Here is a 19,431-nt window from a genome sequence, read left to right on the forward strand (position 1 = left end):
CTCATTCAAGTATCCATAGTTGTTTAAAATTCATTGTTACAAATAGATTTGGGTCTTTTATTTTGATGATGATGGTTATTATGATTATTATTATAACTGAATGAGAAGCTTTTGCCCCAAAATGCCTCTAATATCCCTCTTAATGCCACAGCTGTTGTTTGTGGCATTTCACTGTGAAGGATTTAGTTTCCCTCTCGGCAGCCCATCAGCTTAATTCCATTGGGGAGGTGAAACAACTCAAGTACAGACAACCAGTTAATATCTGTGTGGTCCAGCTTACCCCATCTGGGTGTCCGTCCGAGGCTGTGACCACCAGGGTGTAATAATCCAGGGACTCCCTGTCCAGAGGCTTGTCCAGAACCAAATACCCTGAACTGGAGACAGAATACACAGAGTCCTGTTAACCCCTTAGACATGAGCTTGAAACCTAAGTACAATAAAAAAAAAAACAAAAAAAAACAAGAGCAGGACAGAAAACTATGGTGTAGTACTGGAGAATCCTGTGACTTCATGAGAAGTTTCACTTCATAAGTCATCGATCGCTAACCACAGTCGTTCTCATGCGGATACTTTCAGCCATTTGTAAGTAGTTTCTATGCTAACTCCGGTAACATGGGAAAGCTTAGGAAACCTGTCTTGTTTCCTCAAACTGTTCTTTCCTCTTTATATACACCACTTTGGAGACAACTTTTCAGACAGTTGGCAGGCACTGATAACTACCGCATAACCCCCACAAGTGTATTTCTACTGTGATTATGGGTACTTTGGTGATGCAGATGACGCCTCATACCCATCAGCTCACCCACAATGATATTAAGGAATGCCCTTATGGATGCTGTTGCTATAATGGCTCAGACAGTGATGTGTCATCAAAAAACACTAAAGACTTTATTTGCAAAACACCTCAAAGCAATAAGATCTTCTCTGAATCTGAATACTGATTAATTGCATATTAAATATAGACTATTGTATTTCACTGGCCAGAGGAGATTAAACAAGAGGTCTCATGACATCCATATACGGGTGCACTGGTAGACAACGTGCACCACTGTTATGCACTTTATAGTGTAATCAGATGAATGAGACAAAACTGGAGAAACTGGAAAAATGAGCAACCAACTCCTCAAATCAATTTTTCATACAGCACAGGCTGTGAATTATTACTCATGAGTCATATAATCTCAGACTCAAGTTACACACTGAACACAATTCAGCAATCAAAAATGTCCAAACAGAGGCAAAGAGATAAAAGTCAGATTTAAAAGCAAATGATTACCGCACAAGTGAAATAAAGTAAAGCACTCTGGAAGATCAACAGCTTCAGAGGAGCCTGTCTGAGACTTCTGACCAATCAAAACCAGCAGTAATCTTTGATGTTGGCTCTGATTGATTCCACTTTTTCATTTTTCCGAGTGAAGATTTACATAATGATTGAAGTGGTTTTAATTTAAGCTACTTCCCTCTGAATCACGCATGTTCTCCAAATATTGACAGTGTGTGTAGAGGTGTGTGTGCTGATGCTCAAGTCAATGTGTGTATTTGTGCAAATGTTAAGTGGTCTATAGAGGGAGATTTTTTATTTTTTTTTTAAAACAAACTAAAAGATGGTTCATGTATATTTATGGATGGTTCATGAAAAGCAAAGTCTGTGAACACACATGCACATCGTCTCGGGCGTGCACGCACACACACACATAATTATTATTTTCTTATTTATACCACAAATTCTGACACGTTCTCTTCACATGCCTGCTGCTCTCAATCCAAACATCTGCGGATACGTGTGAAGGACTCATAGTAAATCCCATTGTTCAGGATGAGCCCGAGATAATTCAAATGTATTCAAAAGCTAATGGTGATTAACGTCCTTGAAGCTCATCTCTTGCATCCTGTACTGACGCCGGCTCTTCTATTTCTGTATTAAACATCAATGTCAGCCATCTTGCAAAATGGGCCAACACCAGACCCATTCAGGTGCTCTCACCACGCACTTCTGGAGGACGTAACTGGACCAAATTCTGCACACAAACAATGAAAAATCACTTCACCCTTTCCCAATTTGAGCTGTGTGGCATGTTGCACTTATGCAGAGGAAAAACACAGCTGAAGGACTGAGAGATTTTGGCACATGTTGCAAGATTTTACAATGTCCAAAAGAAAGCGTCAAATATTCCTAGAATGCAGGAATGAAAGCCGTCCAATTCATTTTAATCTCTGCTGCCAATGAATTCCTGCACAGAAGAAATGCTTCCTCTTCTTTGGTTCTGCTTTTAAATCCTCATTTGTGTATTGTTTCCTCCTTAGCTCGCTGACACTCTTTCTTTCTCTCGTCTTTCACTCTCCCTGCCCTGCTCCCTTATCTCCTTTTCCAACCCTTTACTCTCCTCTCAATCCTTCCAATTCTGTCCCTTCTCTTGCAGTCTTTCACCGTACTTTCCTTTGTTTCTCTCTCTCCTCTTCCCTCTAGAAATGTAGATAGGATCTTCCCCCAGCATAAGAAATGCATTTTTAATGAGCAATAAATGAATAAATACAACAAAAGCCCTTGGAGTCAGTGTGGTGAGTATGTGCATGTGGGAGAGAGTATGGGTGTGTTTATGTGAAGCCCTTGGCGGAGCCGGAGCCCTGAAATGATGGCTGCTTCAACCACACATATACTGTATATACACACACAGACAATAACTGCATGTAGACAATAACTACATACTTGTATAAACCAGGGTTATACAGCACGCAGATACTCATGACAGTCATACTCAGACAAGTTTGATATTCACACAAATAAGAAAAAGGGTTCTGCGATAATTTCTGAAAATATCAACTTCAGCAAGCTCCACAGAGCTAATCAGACATGATGAATTAGAACTGCGTGTTTGTGTGTGTGTGTGTGTGTGTGTGTGTGTGCATAGGCCTGCTTACTTACTTCTGCTGCAGGGCAAAATGTCCATGGCGGTCTCCGCTGTGGATTTTGTAGGTGATGGGATCCCTCTCCCGATCCACTGCCTTAAGTAGTAAACAGAGACAGACGCACACAATCACACACAGATCCTCTTCTAGGGCCCACAAAAACAGGAGAATGTACAGCTATAGTTTGCAGAGGGACCCATAGAGGATGCCTACAGGGTCCAGAACTTGCCCCTGCTTGTAATACAGCAGTAATTCAAGCAAAAATACTAGTTCTATTGAAGCCTATTGCAGACGCATGGAGACAAAGCACTGTGTTTACGTCATTGGACGATTTCAGAGAATACCTACTGACAAATGTGATGTTGGTCTCTTTGTTGAATAGATAATCTGTAAGGTGTTGTGTGTGTGTGTGTGAAGTATGAGTGTACCTGCAGATTAAGCAGCGTAGCTCCGGTCCTCATAGCTTCGCTGATCTCCAGGTTGTACTGTTGCCGGGGAAAGCGAGGAGGGCTCTGGTTGTTTGGGGGCAAAACTTCGATATAGACCGTAGTAATGGATGACCTAAAGATAGAAGGGAGAGTATGGGGTAAGGCAGATAGGACAGACCGAGACAGTAACAAAGACAGATAGAGAAACAGCCTGTAACAGAGAAGCAGATAACGGAGGAATAGTATAAGTGAAATGTTGGCGAGGGATGAGAGGAGGAGAGGAGGAAGAGAAGAGCTGGAGGGCAGCACAAGAGGATAGTGGCAGGGAGGGCGAATGGTCTATTATTCAAGTTATGAGTGTTTGCCCAGTGATTGTTTCTGTGCACTTCACGCTGTGTTTAACTAATCGTTAGGAACGTGAAGTGAACAACAGCGTGAGCGGCAAAGAGACGAGGCAGCGCTCTGCCGCCTTCTTTTCCAAGATGAAGGCTTCTGTTGTCCAGCTTGACAAAACCTATCCTGCTGTTTGGACGCCTCTTTCATGTACATTTACTGTGCCTTTTATTATGCAGTGTTATGAACCTCATTATTCAGCATGGTGCAGTTGAAGACCTTCAGTATCTCAACTATTACTTAAAGATGAGCCCTGCACTGAAACACATTAATCTTTAAATCATATTAGAATTAATAGTAAGGGGTTTGTACACACGTCCAGAACTGCATTTAAGCATGAATGGAGTCATTATGCAGATGACTTAAATACAGTTATATAACAAGGCTAACTAAACCAGCTGTGGATGATAAGGGGATTCAGAAATTCCTTGACAGGTAAGGAAACTTGATTAAAGTATTTCAAGGAGGAATTACAGAAAAAGGGGTTTAGAAGAGGAAACAGGCTGAGAGGTGAATTAAGAGAAAGAAGAAAAAAGGGAATTACACTGAGTTTCACATTTCTAAGCTGGTGACAGGAAAATGCATTTGGAGTAGTATCTGACAATAGACTGGTTCGCTTTGTGAAATGAAGTCTTAATTACACCGTGTTTACTTCCACTCTGATAAACAGCTTTGGCTGTTCAATAAGCTGTATACACTGACATTTTTTAATCAACGTAACACTTATCCCAACACAGCATGTCACCGTAATGACCTACAACTGGCAGAGCTGTTTCTTTCCGGCACGAAAACAACACTTACAGTGTTGTTTTCCGAAAATATATGATTACCTGGAACATAGTTGTCGTGTTTAGAGAACTACACTTTTCAGCCCTCTGGCAAATTGACTGCCTTACATAATTGGGAGATAACAAGCTACTAAGTGCAAATTAAACTAAGACCCAACTGAAAACAAAATTGACATCTGCTCTGCCAATTATTTTAGATAATTAAGTCTAGAATTTTGATCCTGAACAACTCCCTCCCAAAAGAACAAGATGCAAGAGAGCCGGGGCAACATGAAACGCTCCACTGGCAGGGAACATGACTTTGAGGTTACTTTGAGGGCACAGGTTACTTTGAGGGCACAGGTTACTTTGAGGGCACAGGTTACTTTTTTCTTGGTTATATGTATATTACACCACTCCTTTGAAATAACAGAAAGAACTGTAATTTCATTAAGAGTGAACAGGCTTCTTGTTGGGTGTCTGTACACTCATAAACAGGAATAAATAGGAAAGGTGGAACACTCAAGTGAGGGAAGAATATACAAATTTGCATTGATAAGAAAAGGCAAGAACAAAAAAAATGGACTGGACTTACTGAGATTCATCTCATATCGACAGGAAAATATCTTTTTTCTGCAAACATATATCTAATATTTATGTTATTATATCGAAACCCTATAAAGATACAGTACATCTTTTCAAGCTTACATTCATATAAAGTTAGAAAATGCATTTACTTTATCAGCTTGTTCAAACTCTTTAGTGAAACTGTATAATAAGTTCTAGGCGTTATGTATTTTTTTGTTTTGTTTTTTTGGCATCAACAGACATCAAATGGGATAATTCCAGACATGTTACTGAAAATGTTGGAATCACAACTTGAACTTCAAATGAAGGTCTGGTCAGTGTTTGGCTGCACAGCGTGAGTTTGCATTGACTGACCGAGATTTACTGGTTTAAATGCTCTGAATTATTAACAGGAAGACGGTGCCACTCTAGTCCTACAACTTTGCAGAAAAAGTCCAGATAAAACTAAATTAAATTTGTCGTTAGAAACACTTGGAGTTGGAAAAAGCCCAGTCGCTCCCGTGTTCCACTTCTGCCCCCACATGATATGAGCGATGTCAAGTTTTACTCACCCTGAATTTCAGAGTAAGAAACCACAAGGATTTAGTTTGTGTTCCTACTTGGCGAGTGTGCCGAGTTTCAGCAGAGAGAGAACGGAGAGATTAACTCCACTCAAACTGGATCATTGACGAAAAAGCCAAAGAACCTCGGGTCTAAACAATAGCCCGCAAAATCTGTTTACGTTCACAACAATAAATAAATAAATGGATAAAGGCTGGAAAAATGTAAGCCGCCAGAGAGAGTGAAAGCCAGTGTTTTATTAAAACAATTCAGATGGCATTATTGATGAAAACCGATTGAGGGACCGGAGATTATTCATCGTGGTTTCTACTGTAGCTGGGGCCTGTTTCTCTCTCTGTGTTTCCATCCTACATTTCTGTTTACCAGTGGAAGCAATTCCTTCTTTTAAAGCTCTTCTTTATTATTTAATATGCATTATCTGTTTCATGTATATATATATAGCTGTTCCTGCTTGTACATTACGCACACACAAACCCACATGTGTACTCACAAACACTAACTTGCACATTCAATTCTTCGAGGAAATGCAGGAAAAAAATACAGCTGCTTCGTCTTCAGCATGTTCTGTCCTCCTCATATTCGAGCCACCACTCAGCCCTGCTGCAAACACAAATAACCTCCTCCTCTCCAGTCATTTAGGGTTATTTGGTGGTCCTGCAAATAATTACTGGGTTAGACGAGTGTTTAGGTGAGCGGACTTGTCACTGAGTGCACTTCACCATCCTGTTTAGATTTCTCTGAACTCTCAGCGTCAGATTGCTGCTCCTCTCATTACCAAAGACCAAGTCTACGTTGGACAATTTTCTTTGCCCTGCTTTTCAGTCATTTGTCTCCCGGGTGTCTGATGGACGACGCGGGTTTTGATTTTAATCAACACAATTCTCTGCACCAGCCGCAACACATTTTATGATACTGACAGATGGCTGCAGCAGACAAGGTGTTTAGCTGCTACATCTAAGTAATACATTTAATTTTTGGCTGAGAGCCAAGGCTGCCTTGTACAGACTTTATATGTTTCATACAACTGCGTTTTACCTGAGCTGTAGACTTGAGCTACATGACTTGGATTCAAGTGACTTGTCTTGAAACTCATTCATCCAAATGAACTCTTAAATCAACTAAATTAATGGACGTGGTTTCTGTAACTGAGCCAAGCTGGTGACTTGTAGGTCTTTTCCACCGCTTGCTCAGGCTTTGTTCTTTGTCCACTACCAGCCACCATCCCTTCAATATCCTCTGTTAAAGAGTAGTGTAGCTCCTTTGTGTGCATAGTGGAAGAAGTAGTAGTCAGTTTTACAGTAAATACACAGTGTAGGTTACAGTTTGGGCTGCTGCCTCTCAAGGCAACAGTAAAGCTCCTGTGTTGTTTAACAACAGCTGGAAAAAGTGAAGGGAGCGCGGCATCGCGATGACGGTCAGCTAAGAATTCTGCCTATGGTAGAAAATGAAGTAGAAAAAAGTAAGGCGAGTCTTAGGATCCTACACGAGGGTCGCCACCTTTAACAGAAGTGGAGCAAAAAAAGAAGTAAAATGATATGAGTAATACGTAATGAGGAATTTATTCCATTTTTTAAGTAAGTTCCCAACACTGTTTGTGAATTGCAATACAATGACTTCACACCACCTCCATATTTTACTACATGCCTCTTAGGGTACAGTGGAAAATGATCTCTTTATCTTCATCTCTATCAAGTGATTTATCTAACATCTTTATCTCATCTGCTCTCTCTGGTGGTGGCCTCTTTTCTCTCTTACCCTACAGTTTGATGAAAGTAGAAATGAGACCCCCGAGCATGAACTGTTTTCAGTATTCTGGGGTGTATCTATCTAGGCCATGCGAAAGCACTTCCAATCTGAATGAGACATGTATCTCAACGGTTTCAGCCCCCTAACAAGTCATACTCACACGCTGAGATCCAAAGCCATTAAAAACTACTGTCACTGTCACTCATGTCTTGTTGGTGGCCACCAGTAAGAGGACACACAGCTCATGTTGGGTCCTGACCCACACTTTTAATAAATCAGGCAGCAGAGATAGATATTGATTTGTTATGCGGGTTATGTTTTCAGCTGAGATAAACAGGGGGTCTGGGGAAATTTAGGGACAATCTGTGAGTCAATCACTGGAACCACCTCAATCTGCAGTGGTTCACATTCTGTATTGATTTGGCAGCTGCATAGCTGGAGCCGAGCGCGAGAGGGGAGAGGATTCGAGCTTTTATGATGACTGACAAACACTGCTGGTGAGGGTAATCCACTGCAGGTGTGACAAAACATTTTGATCCAGGTGTAAGTAAGTCACGGTAATAATTTGAGATGCTGAGGATGAGATGTTCCAATGAACTTTACTGGGTTTGGTCCACCTCAGCTTGCCACTGCTCTCCTCTGCCACAGCCAGGCTCTACACTACACATGTAAATGGAAATGTGTGAATGTGGAAATAATATTTGGAGACACCAGGCTTTGGGTTCAGGCACCGAGGTTGGCGAAACACTAATTACCATTAGCAAAGAGCAATGTACAAAATATTCAGGGAGCAGCTTCGCATTTTACTGACTGCTGCTTCCCTCGGTTTAAATGACAAACGTTGCAAGCAGCAGGTTATAGCAGCTGTCATTAATTAGTGTCAACTTTGTGAGCAACTGGATGACAGGCCAAAATGGAACTTGTCTGTTGTCTGGTTAAAGCTCTCTGCACTCCAGTCTCATATGACATGAATGACACATTGAAGCCTATCAAATTAATATTTCTGAGGCAGGTTCTCCAGTATTTGGATCGAGTACCTTGTGAAAAATAAGGTGTCTGATTAAGTAGCCTACAGCTGTTAATTCAGTGTGTCAGATACAATAGATACACAATCGACATTTAGGTCAAGTAGGACATGCCTAGTTTTCATAAATGGCAACAAATACCTTTAAAAGTGAGGCAAAACGTACCCAAATTAAATTTTTTGGCACGATTTTGCCAACATTACTACCACCGGGTACTTGTTGGCCTTCACTCGTGACGTTTGGTCAAAGGAGCCTGTTGAATGAGGGTGAATACAGTCAGTCTGAGCTCTACGACTGGTTGTATAGCCTGATAAATTTAGTAAATTCACGAAAAATACATTCAGTTTCTCCTTATTTTTCCCCTCCACCTTATCGCGTTCTTAATGCAAATGACCAAGTCATGAAATGTTTCAAGGGGACTCCCAAGTCTGCTCCCAGGTCTTGGGGAGGACTACCGCATATGTGAAAAACGTTGTACAAAGCCTTCTGTGCTTCCAGGGGAACTGCTGATAAATTGCCTCAGGTGATGGTTGCGGCTGAAGGCACATCTGAAAATGAAAAAAATCTGGGGGTATGGAGTTAGAAGGAAGTGAGCCCACCACAACTCCGTAACCCGCTCCTCATCTCTGTTTTGAAGCTGGGGGCTCAAGGCTACAGTAGCTGCTATTAGAATGGCACACCTGAATCTAGGACGCCATTTACACCTGGTATATTAATGTGATCTGTATCCAGACATGTTAGGCCTGACCACATCTCCTGGGAGCAGTGAGGGGTTATGTGTGGAGTTCAAAAATCCTCACGGGGGAGGCAACTGCTGGTGGACTCGCCGTCAAATGCAAAATGCTCATATTGCTTTCCTGTATTTTATCATTTAACCAGGTGCCAGGTGAGTTGATTAAATCTGATTACATTTTCATGAGGAGATTGATGAACGGAAACCTTCGCTGTTGGCCCCTGACAGATCAAATTAATCATCAAACCATTCAGTGACTTCCACAAGTGTGTTCTGATATAAACACATCAATAATTGAGGGAAGGAGGAATATTCCCCACTGACCTGCTCAGCTTATATGAACCTATAAAACTAAGTTCCTACCCAACAAACGATTCTTGCCTCAGTATTACACTGTGCCTTCTCCTCAATTTTAAACAAAAAAAAATCTTTATTAAATGTTCCTGCGTGTGTTTAACCAAGAGCTGCTTTTGTTCTGCGCTTCCCGTTTGAAGAGCAAGGACTTGGCTTGTTTGTCCTTTCCAGAAGGACACTGCAGTGTTAATTTATCTTTATGCTGGGAAATTCCAAAGTGTAAAAGACAAAGAACCACCCAAGTGCGCTTTGAGTATCAGCAAACAACAGGCCGTAATTCAGGCTGGAGCCGTAGCTCAGGATGTATGGCTTTTCTTTTTACTGATGCCAATTCCTCACATGGTTTTGAGTTTTTCCTTCTGGTGTTTCTGTATTGGATGATACAGAAGAAGACAAGAAAACTGGGAGGAGAATGAAAAGAGGGGACAACGCGCATGAAAAGGAGCTAACACCTTTTGATGCATGTTGTCCCCTCTTTTCTGAAACCTGCAAAAGCACATGACAGGTTTCCACTGAGTGCCTGTTTTATGATGTTTCTTCAGTCAAGTTGAGGTACGGTGCAGCAAAAAAAACCCCACTAAAGGCATCAAACTCTTTGCCAGTGCAGCTGCTGCATCGATCTGTGGAGCAATGCAGATTGACTGTGTTCCGGTGGGTCAGTGGCTCCATGGCTGGATTTGCCTCTGATCTCAAATTTTGAGGATTTTATGGTAATTGCTAAAACCAAAACTCGTCAATTGAACTGCTCTCTGCCACACTTTAGTTACCTAATCAATACAGAGTTCACAAAATATTAGGAGCAGCTGCTTTTTCCATGAAATAACCCATGTTGGGGAACAGCCTGAGTTTGTGGGTTGGTGAAAGCTATGGCTCTGTATTGATTTAATGCGCGGAGAGATGAAATACGGGAGGCAGGGGAGAACAAAAATGAAAAAAATGTCAACTTATCAAGTCAGTCCTTACTCTTTAGAATGCAGCAGATACAGAGTGCATCACCTTTAGTTTACTTTACCCTCTGTGGCATTTATTTTAGATGCCGTGTGTGCCTGCTTTGGCTGAAACTGTCCCTTTTCTGAAATGCAGACAGTATAATTTGCTCTCCGTCTCTTACCAAGAGGGTAACAAGTGAGCCACCCTTTCATTACCTTTGATTCTGCTTTGCTCTTCTCCCTTCTCTTCTTTCCGTCTCACACTTGTGCTATCAATTTTCCTCTTAGAGTTCTTTCCTGCCATTTTCCAACGTAAAATCCTAATTCGTATATATTTCGAAAAATGAAAGAGGGCACACCTGAAAAGGTGAAAAGATGCAGAGAATGGCGGGGAAAACGGAAGACAGAGGGAGCGTCAGCGAGCGGCGTGCCTCACAATGAGCGCGAACGCTCTGGAAATGTGATGACCTTTGGAGACTCGGCTCCAGACAGACAGACAAGAGGAAAAGACTGATGAAGCGGAGTGAGAGGAGCCCGTACCGTCTGTGAGGTGCAGGCCCGTTGTCTATGGCTTCCACAGTCAAAGCGTAGCTCCGCCCAACAGCGAGCTCGACACCTGGCGCCACAGTAATGACCCCGCTGCTGTGAAAACAGTTCATTCAGTATCACATGATTATGAACACTTTTATTCAAATGACCAAAATGAAGGTGGTTAAGTGTAATTACATTAAAAAATGATTTATTCATGAAGACTGAACATGAATAAATCATTTTTTTGAGCTCTGAAACCATTGCAGAGAAAACTGAGGCCTCATTATGCTTTCACACGACATGTCAGGCTGTTTTGTCACCCCCTTGCTTTCTTGAGCTTGTGTTTCTCTGGCAATTACTAATCATCATCATGGTTTTATTAATATGACAATGATATATGAGTGTTTACAAATCCTACACAGGTTACCTTTGATACCATCATTATCATTAACAATACTCTAAGTGAGAGAGGCATTTTTTTTTTGTTATTCTGTGAGTGGATTTGTGGTCTCCTGCCCAATTACCGAGATGACAACAGCAGCACTGAGCTTTTTCACACTGAAAAATCCTCTGATTTAGTTTAAGGAACACTTTGACATTTCGTTAAAAATGCTCATTCGCTCTCTTGCCGAGACTTAGTCTCTGCTGACTGCCTGTCAGCCTCATAAGTTCGCCACATAACTCCCCCGTAAAACCACAACATGTCACTTTTACGTCTTTTAAACAAGATATAACTTGTAAATTAGTTGTCTGCACAGCCTGTGAAGCAAAAGCAGCGTGTTAGCAGAGCAGAGCAGAGCAACACCAGCAGCTGCAGTCCTCCGTCACTGCCTACACAGAATGCATTCAGGCAGTGGAGGCCATCCTCGTTTTGGCAAGCCTCAAAGCCCAACATGCAATCACTGCGCATGCAAAAAAGAAGAAAATGGACTTGAAGTGTAAAACTTTTGCCGTTACACATGAATAAAACAAGTAAACCGTGAGCCTGTGTCAATATCTGCATTGATTAATCAGTTCCATTAGATATGTGTGAGAAAGATGACTGAGAAATGCAGCTGAAACTCTTTGGAGGTGCTTTGTTCTGACCCTCAGACAGAGCCAGGCTAGCTGTTTCACCCTGTTTTCAGTCTTTATGCTAAGCTATCTGGTTGCTGGTGGCACCTTCACATTTAGGAGATATGAGAGTGGTGTCAATCTTGTCATGTAACTCTCAGCGAAGAAGGCACATTTCTCAAAATGTCAAACTCTTCCTTTAACTATCAAATGAAAATCTGAATAATATTACAGCGCACGTGATGTATTTACCTGTTGCCAATAAGAAAATGACCCTGGTCCCCAGCTAAGATCCGATAGGTGACCTGACCGTTGGGACCTGCATCAGAGTCGACTGCTGACAGCTGGAAAGAGACACACAAACACATTAAAGTGACATATTCTCGCAGAATAAACATAATTTAATAACGTATGTTGTAAAAACTTCACATTTTAAGAACCGCGTTATCGTGTTTGACAGTGTGTACCTGTAACACCGTCTCTCCAGGCATCATATCAGTAAACAGGTTGACAGTGTAAGAGACATTAGCAAAAGTCGGAGTGTTGTCGTTAGCATCCAACACTGTTATCGTCACCGTAACCGGAACGCTCTGCTGGACGCCGTCGGACGCTGAGAGCTGTTGAGACACAGAGAGCGAGAATGAAAAATGATTCACACTGTATTTTCCTCACAAGAGCAAAGAAATAAAATGTCCCTTCTTGTAGGAAATGTTACACTTAGTCGAGCTACAAAAAGCTATCTTTCCGAGGTGGGCGGACTGTGTTCTCAGTCTGTCCTGACATCTTGATAGTGTCTGTTTGTTTCCTTCTTTCTTTTGACTTGTTTTTTCTTTTTTCAATCTAAATCCCTTCTGGGGTTATTTATTCGTTTCTGTAGGTGCAACTGAAGACTCTGTTTGACCAAATCTACCCCAGTTGTCTTCTCTATATTTGATTTCACCTACACGATATGCCTGTTTCCCCGCAATGTAAGATCTGATTGAAATATAAAACACAAAAAGAGCCATAAATGAGCATTCATGTACAATAATCATGATGCCAATGCACACTAACTGCTTCAAAACACCCTCCATGTGAAGCATTACTCCGTAGTTTCTTATAGGAATAGTTCAACAATTTGGGAAACACGCTCGTCTGCTTTCTTTCCGATGGTCAGATAAGAACGTTGACGCCTCTCACGCTAAATATGTACAGCAGCTAAAGCCAACATGCAGCTGAGTTAGCTTTGTGTCAAGACCGGAAGCAAGGCGAACAGAACACGCACAAAATGATCAGCCTACCAGCACCTGCGTAGCTTCCAAATGTTGGTGAAGTAGGTTGCAGCACTTCACATTCACAGCAAATTATCTGTAATTTTGTTTTGTGACTTGTGTGCCTGCTTTCCACTCTCATCCTCGGGTGACTCCCCTCTTCCAGAAAAGCAGTCAATACTACCAAATCTGACTAAAACATGTATTTCTCATTATATTTTAGAATCATCAATAGTGCATATCAGAGTGCACATCAACAGAAGCCACCGCAGCCTCTTCGCTGATACCAATCTCCTCCACAGGCTCATCTGCCAAGAAGCTGATTGACTCTCCTTTAAATGAAAATCATCCTCCATGTCTCATAGCGCGCTCTCTCTCCCCCTCCGGTTTAATTTCTCCTGCAAGGCTTTCATGATGATTACCGTACACCTCTGCCTTTCAATCAATACACCAGACCTTCTGCTTCTTCCATCCTTAACTTCCAAATAGCTGCATGCACACAAAAGGGCTCATAAAGTCATAGAACATGCTGCACTCCCACAAACACGCATGCAGGCACGCGCAAACGCACACTGCCAGTGTGACCAGGCTGAACTTGACAGATAACAGACTGTTGTATGAAGTAACAATGCTGTACATCATATAGCGAGAGATACTCTGCAGCTTGGCAACGGGAAGCCTTTCTGTGCCCTACCAATAATAAAGTCGCTGAATTAGATTGCCCTGAAATAAAATAGAGAATAAGAGAGGGACAGGAACAATGAAAGAAAGGAGGAGAAAAGGGGAAAGTGGACCAGAGGAAGAACAAAGAACACAAGAGAGGCAGTCAGACAGGATAAAAAATGGAACGAGGTAAACACAGAGGGTCAGCAACCACTCTAATAAGGCTCTACATCTGTTTCTGCGCTGAGCATTGGAAGGGCTAAGTGCTGGACTGAAGGCTCAAAACTAGACAAACATTCACAAAAGCACAGCTGGTCAGGCTGAATAAATGTACAGAAGTACTATTCCTTTCCAGTCTTTATCCATCCTGTCTCCTCTCCCTCAACATCCATTGTTTTTCTCTCTGTAACCTCCTGCTGTCTTGTTTCATAGGTCTTTTTCCTCTTGCAGGTGCATATGCATCCAATCCTCCTCTTTGCTATGCATCGACCTCCCTTTCCTCCTGCCTCCTCCTCTTCCTCGCATCTCTTTCGTCAATTTTAACTCATCTCCTCCTATTTTGTTTCACCTCCTCTATAGGTAAGACTCCTTTGTTTCACGACCGCCACTACGGTTTTAGCAAAGGTCTCGGATTTGACGTTAAGTTATTCAAATGCATTCAGACTCTTTCCCTTGCATGTGTTGTACATAATGCACACAAATGCCGAGGCTTTAGCGTACCGTGAATGTATAGGAGTCCTGGGTCTCTCTGTCCAGAGGCTGCACCAGCGTGAGATATCTCCTGATTCCAGTAGCAGACACAGAGAAGACATGAGAATAGCTGTCCAATGATAACTGGAGCTGAGGATCCCTGGTCTGTTGGAGAGAAAGAAAGATGTTCAGAGGAACAGAGAAGACATTACAACCAATGGAAGGTACATGTTTACACCTGGGAGTCGCCCAGTACAACCACGGAGGTGAAACTGGTTCAAACGAAGGAATTCGCTCAGATTTTGAGAGATTCGATGCTTGATGAATAATCAAAATAGCCCATAATTAAAGTCAAGAAGCTCTCCATGTTTGTATTTCAAATAACAAATGATTACATTTTACAAACTGAATGAAAGTTAGCATCAATAAGTGGCAGAACATAAATGAAAATGCTTCCATATGCAAAACAGTTGAGAGCAAAGAAGTGCTTAGACAGGAGAAGGTGAATGAAAAACCATCTCCTCCAAGGATTTCTTGACATAAAAATTCATCCAAAGAGGGCTCTGTGTGTGTGTGTGTGTGTGTGTGTGCGCGTGTGTGTGTGATGGAGAGGCAATCCTCATCCAAGTCCTCCCCTGACATTACCCACACAGTCACCTCTCTGTGTGTGTGCATGCTGTATATGCGTGTGTGAGCCCTCATTCTAGATAAGGCTGGCTCAGCAGGGTAGGGGTGCTGATAATATTGTCGATGTAGCCAGTGAGGATATTGAGTCGTAAATAAACACACACACACACAGAATTAAAGACACACACTCACAGTGGTATGCACACACATAAATAAAAGTGATGGACGGCACATAAAAGCAATTAGGACTAATCATCATTGTTGGTACTTATCGCTGGAGGAAAGCCCAGGGTTAGCAATATTTAAAATAACAACATATATCAATCGCCCCCCACCCCCACCCCCCAAACACACACACACACACACAGGATGACACACATGTTATCCACACTAAGTCCATTCTCTGCTGTGGGGGTCTTTTAGGAAGCAATGAACCAAAGCTTGTTTCGTGAAAACGCCGATGCTACGTCTTAAACAAACTAAGCTCTTGGGAACGCATCGGCGATAACAACGGTGCAGCACTGTAAATTCTTACATTATCACCGAGAGGCAATTTAAGAGCGAAATGGGTTTACCATCCAGATTCACAAGGAAATTAGATAGGGCACTTCACACACTGCAAGCAAGGCACAAAGTGGAGATTCAGCAGCACAAAAAGAAGGGCTGAAACGGCCACTTTGATGGCTCCATCCTTCATTCCTGTACGGTACCTCCTCTTTAAAGACAGCTACTGTTGTCGTTAACATGGTGATTTAATTGTGTTTGAAAGCAGGAATTGGTTTGTTTACACGCTTGAGAAGTGCATTTTATATAATGATGGATTAGGAGAGTTTCAAAGTGCTTGTTCTGTGTCAAGCCGGGATATAAGGATGTACCAGCACACGCGTGGCAAACAGTCCCTCCCCCAAACAGCGGCTGTCCAATCAAAGCTCAGCAATTGTGACAAAGTGTGGTATTGGTATCTTTGTCGAACAAAGCAGCGTAAGATTCAGAGCAGCAAAGGGAGAAGAAGGAACAGAAAGAGCAAACTGATATGATGATACCTACAGGCACGTCATTGGCTGTCAGCTATGAATGAAATAGATGCAACAAATCATTCAAAATGCAACAAATCATAGCCCCAAACCTCCTCATGAGGTAGAGGGATACAGCATAATACACAAACAATGTGAAAAAAAATCTAAAAATATATATAAGGTTTTCATTTGTACTAAAATTCATTCAATTGAACTAGTTGTAGAAAGGTAAAAGGGCTATGTGTATATTAGCATATTAAAACTATGGCATCTTGATAACCTCTTAAGTAACTTCTCATTTGTTCTCTGCATTTACAGGAGCCTCATTCTGACTGTTACAACTCGATGTGTCAGAACACGAGTATTTATCAGCCTAAAGCGACAGCTCTGTATGCTTTTGTCCTCACCTCCTCCACATCGTTATCCAGGGCTACGATGGCCAGCGGTGCAGACAGGCTGGCGTTGCTCGCTACGGTGGCTCCCACTGGTGATGCTTCACTGACGTAGCCATGGTAACTGGTCTCCAGGAAGTAGGGTGCTTGGTTGTTTTCATCCAGAACTTCGATTTGAAGGTTGGCGAAAGCTGGCAAGGGGTGGCCATTGTCCTGCTCTGCCTAAAGGCAGAGGAGAAATGATTGATGGTTTTGGCTGTGATGCGTCGCCTTCTGTACTCCAGCCACTGCTCCCGCTGCACAAGTGCTATTTAATGATAATCCTCCACATAATAAATGTATGATAAGAAAGCAGTCAACTAAGCTCTGAGAAATGCTCTATTGCCAATAGTGCCGGTCTTAGAGTTTGGCTTTAACAGCAAACAAAGCCTGTATGCTTTCTTCTGTGCAAAGATGGATATGAATGGATTGCAAATTTTTGGTGAGGTTGAGTCATTAATCACTGTTGAGTCAGTTTTTATCAATCTGCCACTTTTTGAAACAGAAGCAATTTCCCTCAAGACCAAATTTTATTGGAGAAAAAACAACAAATTTAGGGTTGCTTTTTGCCGTTATATTGTTAGTAAATTAGGCTGATGGGATAAACAAAGGACTTGTGTGTAGCGTGGCATAAATACAAAGTTGGCTGTTACTTCAAAGAACTGCTGAAGCCCATTTTGGACTGAATTTTTTTCTCTAGAGGAGGTGGAGTGAGTTTAACAGTCCCCGCGCTGGTCAGTGATTTTGATTCCACCCAGAGGTTGTATGTGTGTGTGTGAGACCCCATAAAAGCTTGTTGTCACATTGGCTGTCGTCATGCCAGCTACAGGTGGGTGCTGGTATTCTCATCTGAGCCCTGTTGTCAGTGTGCTGAATTAGCTATTAGCAGTTCCTGTTTGAGATGTACTCATGGATGTGGAGACAACCGTCACAGAGTTTCTTTGAAGCTGAAGAAAACTTAAAAATGTGATGATTCTGAGGCAAGTTCTTTCATGTCTTTTCTATGATTTCTAAGTAGGTTTATTTGCAATGGACATCTGAGATAATGATGATTAGACAGTAAGTCTAGGTCACAATATCAATGTGTGTCATGTCTTTCTCTCAAGGTTTGATTGTTTGACGAGTTTTGACCCAAATTCAGCCCACGGAATCTTTGTCTCACATCTGTCTCTCGATGCCACCCCTTCAATTCTTGCGCACCCAAGTTTATTAAAGTTCATCTAAAACCCACGATTATACAACCACTTGATTGCCTGTATAAGTGTCTTATCTTCTGTTTGCTACTTCTTCCTGTTTGCCATTGTAATCTACATCTCTTTCATGTTGCTGTTTTGCGTCCCTTCCTCCTCCTCCTCCTCCTCCCCTCATTCATTCTTTCATATGGGGTCCAGGTGCTTTACCATCCCAAAGGTACACCTAATGCAATAACATTTCATAAACCCAGTATCTGTCCACGCATAGAGACTGATCTGCACAAGCCTCTAATGACAGCAAAAACATCCTATGGAAGAAAAATTGCATTTTCAATTGAAGTTGAGCAGAACCTGATGTATGCTTGGTGGTGTAATTCCATTAACAGCCTAATTGAGACAAAAAACAGCACCACACAGCATGGGATGGTTTTAATGCTTTACAATTGCTGGCATTTAATACATCCCTGGCAGGCTTTAGTTGACAGAAACCAGGACGCACCAAATAAATACATTAAGGAGGAACATTTAGTCTTTATTTAAGCTTGCAGATTTCCTGATCAAAGGCTTGATGGATATTTGAGGGTTAAAAATAAAGCACTGCACACTGAGGAGGGAGGCTGCTGTTTGCATAACACGCAGGGAGAAAATAAAGTTCCCCTGTTTGCAGCCCCTCTGTTTCTCACCTTAATAACCAGATCAAATCTGTGGTGGAGTTCTCTGTCGATGGGCTTCAGTAGCAGCAGCTCCGCTGTCGTTCTGTTCAAGCTGAAATATTCTGCATAGGACTCTGGTTTGCCTGGGAGAGCGAGGGAGAGCAGGCAATAAGATACAAACAGTAAAAAAGAAAATATCCAAAAATGGGGTAGTGTGTGGGTGAGAGAAAGAGGGGGAGTAATTGGTTTAAGAATCAATATAAGTTTGTCTGGTGGGTGTCTAGGGGGAGTATTAAAGAGACAGCGGGAGGGAGGGGGGAGACAGGAGAGGCATGGCTAATGTGCCCAGTTTTCTCATCTCTGCTCTCCACAGGTAGGGATGCACAAACACACATACATATATGGTGCTTTGGATTGCTGCCTTGCTCGGCAGGGAAATCAAGTTGTGGCGATGGGAGCAGCAACATGTGCACAGGACAGCATGGCCCTCCCCCACAGCTGTGGTTACTGATGTCTGTGCGAGTGCTTCTTCTTAAGGTATGTCCTTGTGTCCGAGAATCAAGGCAATGTTTCACTTGCAACTTAGCAACAGCCTGTCCTTTGAAATACCGTTGTTGTCCAGAGCAATTACCCAATCCTGTCCACATATTGTCTGATGAAGGCCACTGGAGCTAAAACGACGATCTTTAAAAAGTGAAGCTTTCTCAGCAGACCCTCAGCTGCTACTAATTCCTTCTTTTTTCTTTTTTTTTTTTTTTGTTTTGCCCCTTGTGATACTGTCTCTCATAATCCTTACTCAGACAGAGATTAGTTTCACAGGAGGAGTCTGGGAAATGTAATCAACTCTGTGTCAAGTCATGTCAGCGCCTTTTAACGGACTATGCAGATCCTCA

The 19,431-nt window shown here is 42.1% G+C and overlaps 1 protein-coding gene across 1 annotated transcript in view; it reads right to left on the bottom strand.

The window, feature by feature from the left end:
* Nucleotides 1–19,431, bottom strand: part of LOC143339170 (protocadherin-15-like) — a 168,446-nt gene that overhangs the window by 82,686 nt on the left and 66,329 nt on the right. The window contains exons 11-19 of the mRNA XM_076760258.1: nucleotides 18,569–18,681; nucleotides 16,669–16,875; nucleotides 14,649–14,783; nucleotides 12,483–12,632; nucleotides 12,268–12,359; nucleotides 10,972–11,073; nucleotides 3,336–3,468; nucleotides 2,924–3,003; nucleotides 281–374 (exon numbers count right to left, since the gene is read on the bottom strand). Of these exons, the coding sequence (XP_076616373.1) occupies nucleotides 281–374; nucleotides 2,924–3,003; nucleotides 3,336–3,468; nucleotides 10,972–11,073; nucleotides 12,268–12,359; nucleotides 12,483–12,632; nucleotides 14,649–14,783; nucleotides 16,669–16,875; nucleotides 18,569–18,681 (1,106 nt within the window). The remainder of the gene's footprint in view (nucleotides 1–280; nucleotides 375–2,923; nucleotides 3,004–3,335; nucleotides 3,469–10,971; nucleotides 11,074–12,267; nucleotides 12,360–12,482; nucleotides 12,633–14,648; nucleotides 14,784–16,668; nucleotides 16,876–18,568; nucleotides 18,682–19,431) is intronic.

Source organism: Chaetodon auriga, chromosome 20, assembly GCF_051107435.1.
Source record: "Chaetodon auriga isolate fChaAug3 chromosome 20, fChaAug3.hap1, whole genome shotgun sequence".
In the NCBI taxonomy this organism is placed as follows: Eukaryota; Metazoa; Chordata; class Actinopteri; order Chaetodontiformes; family Chaetodontidae; genus Chaetodon; species Chaetodon auriga.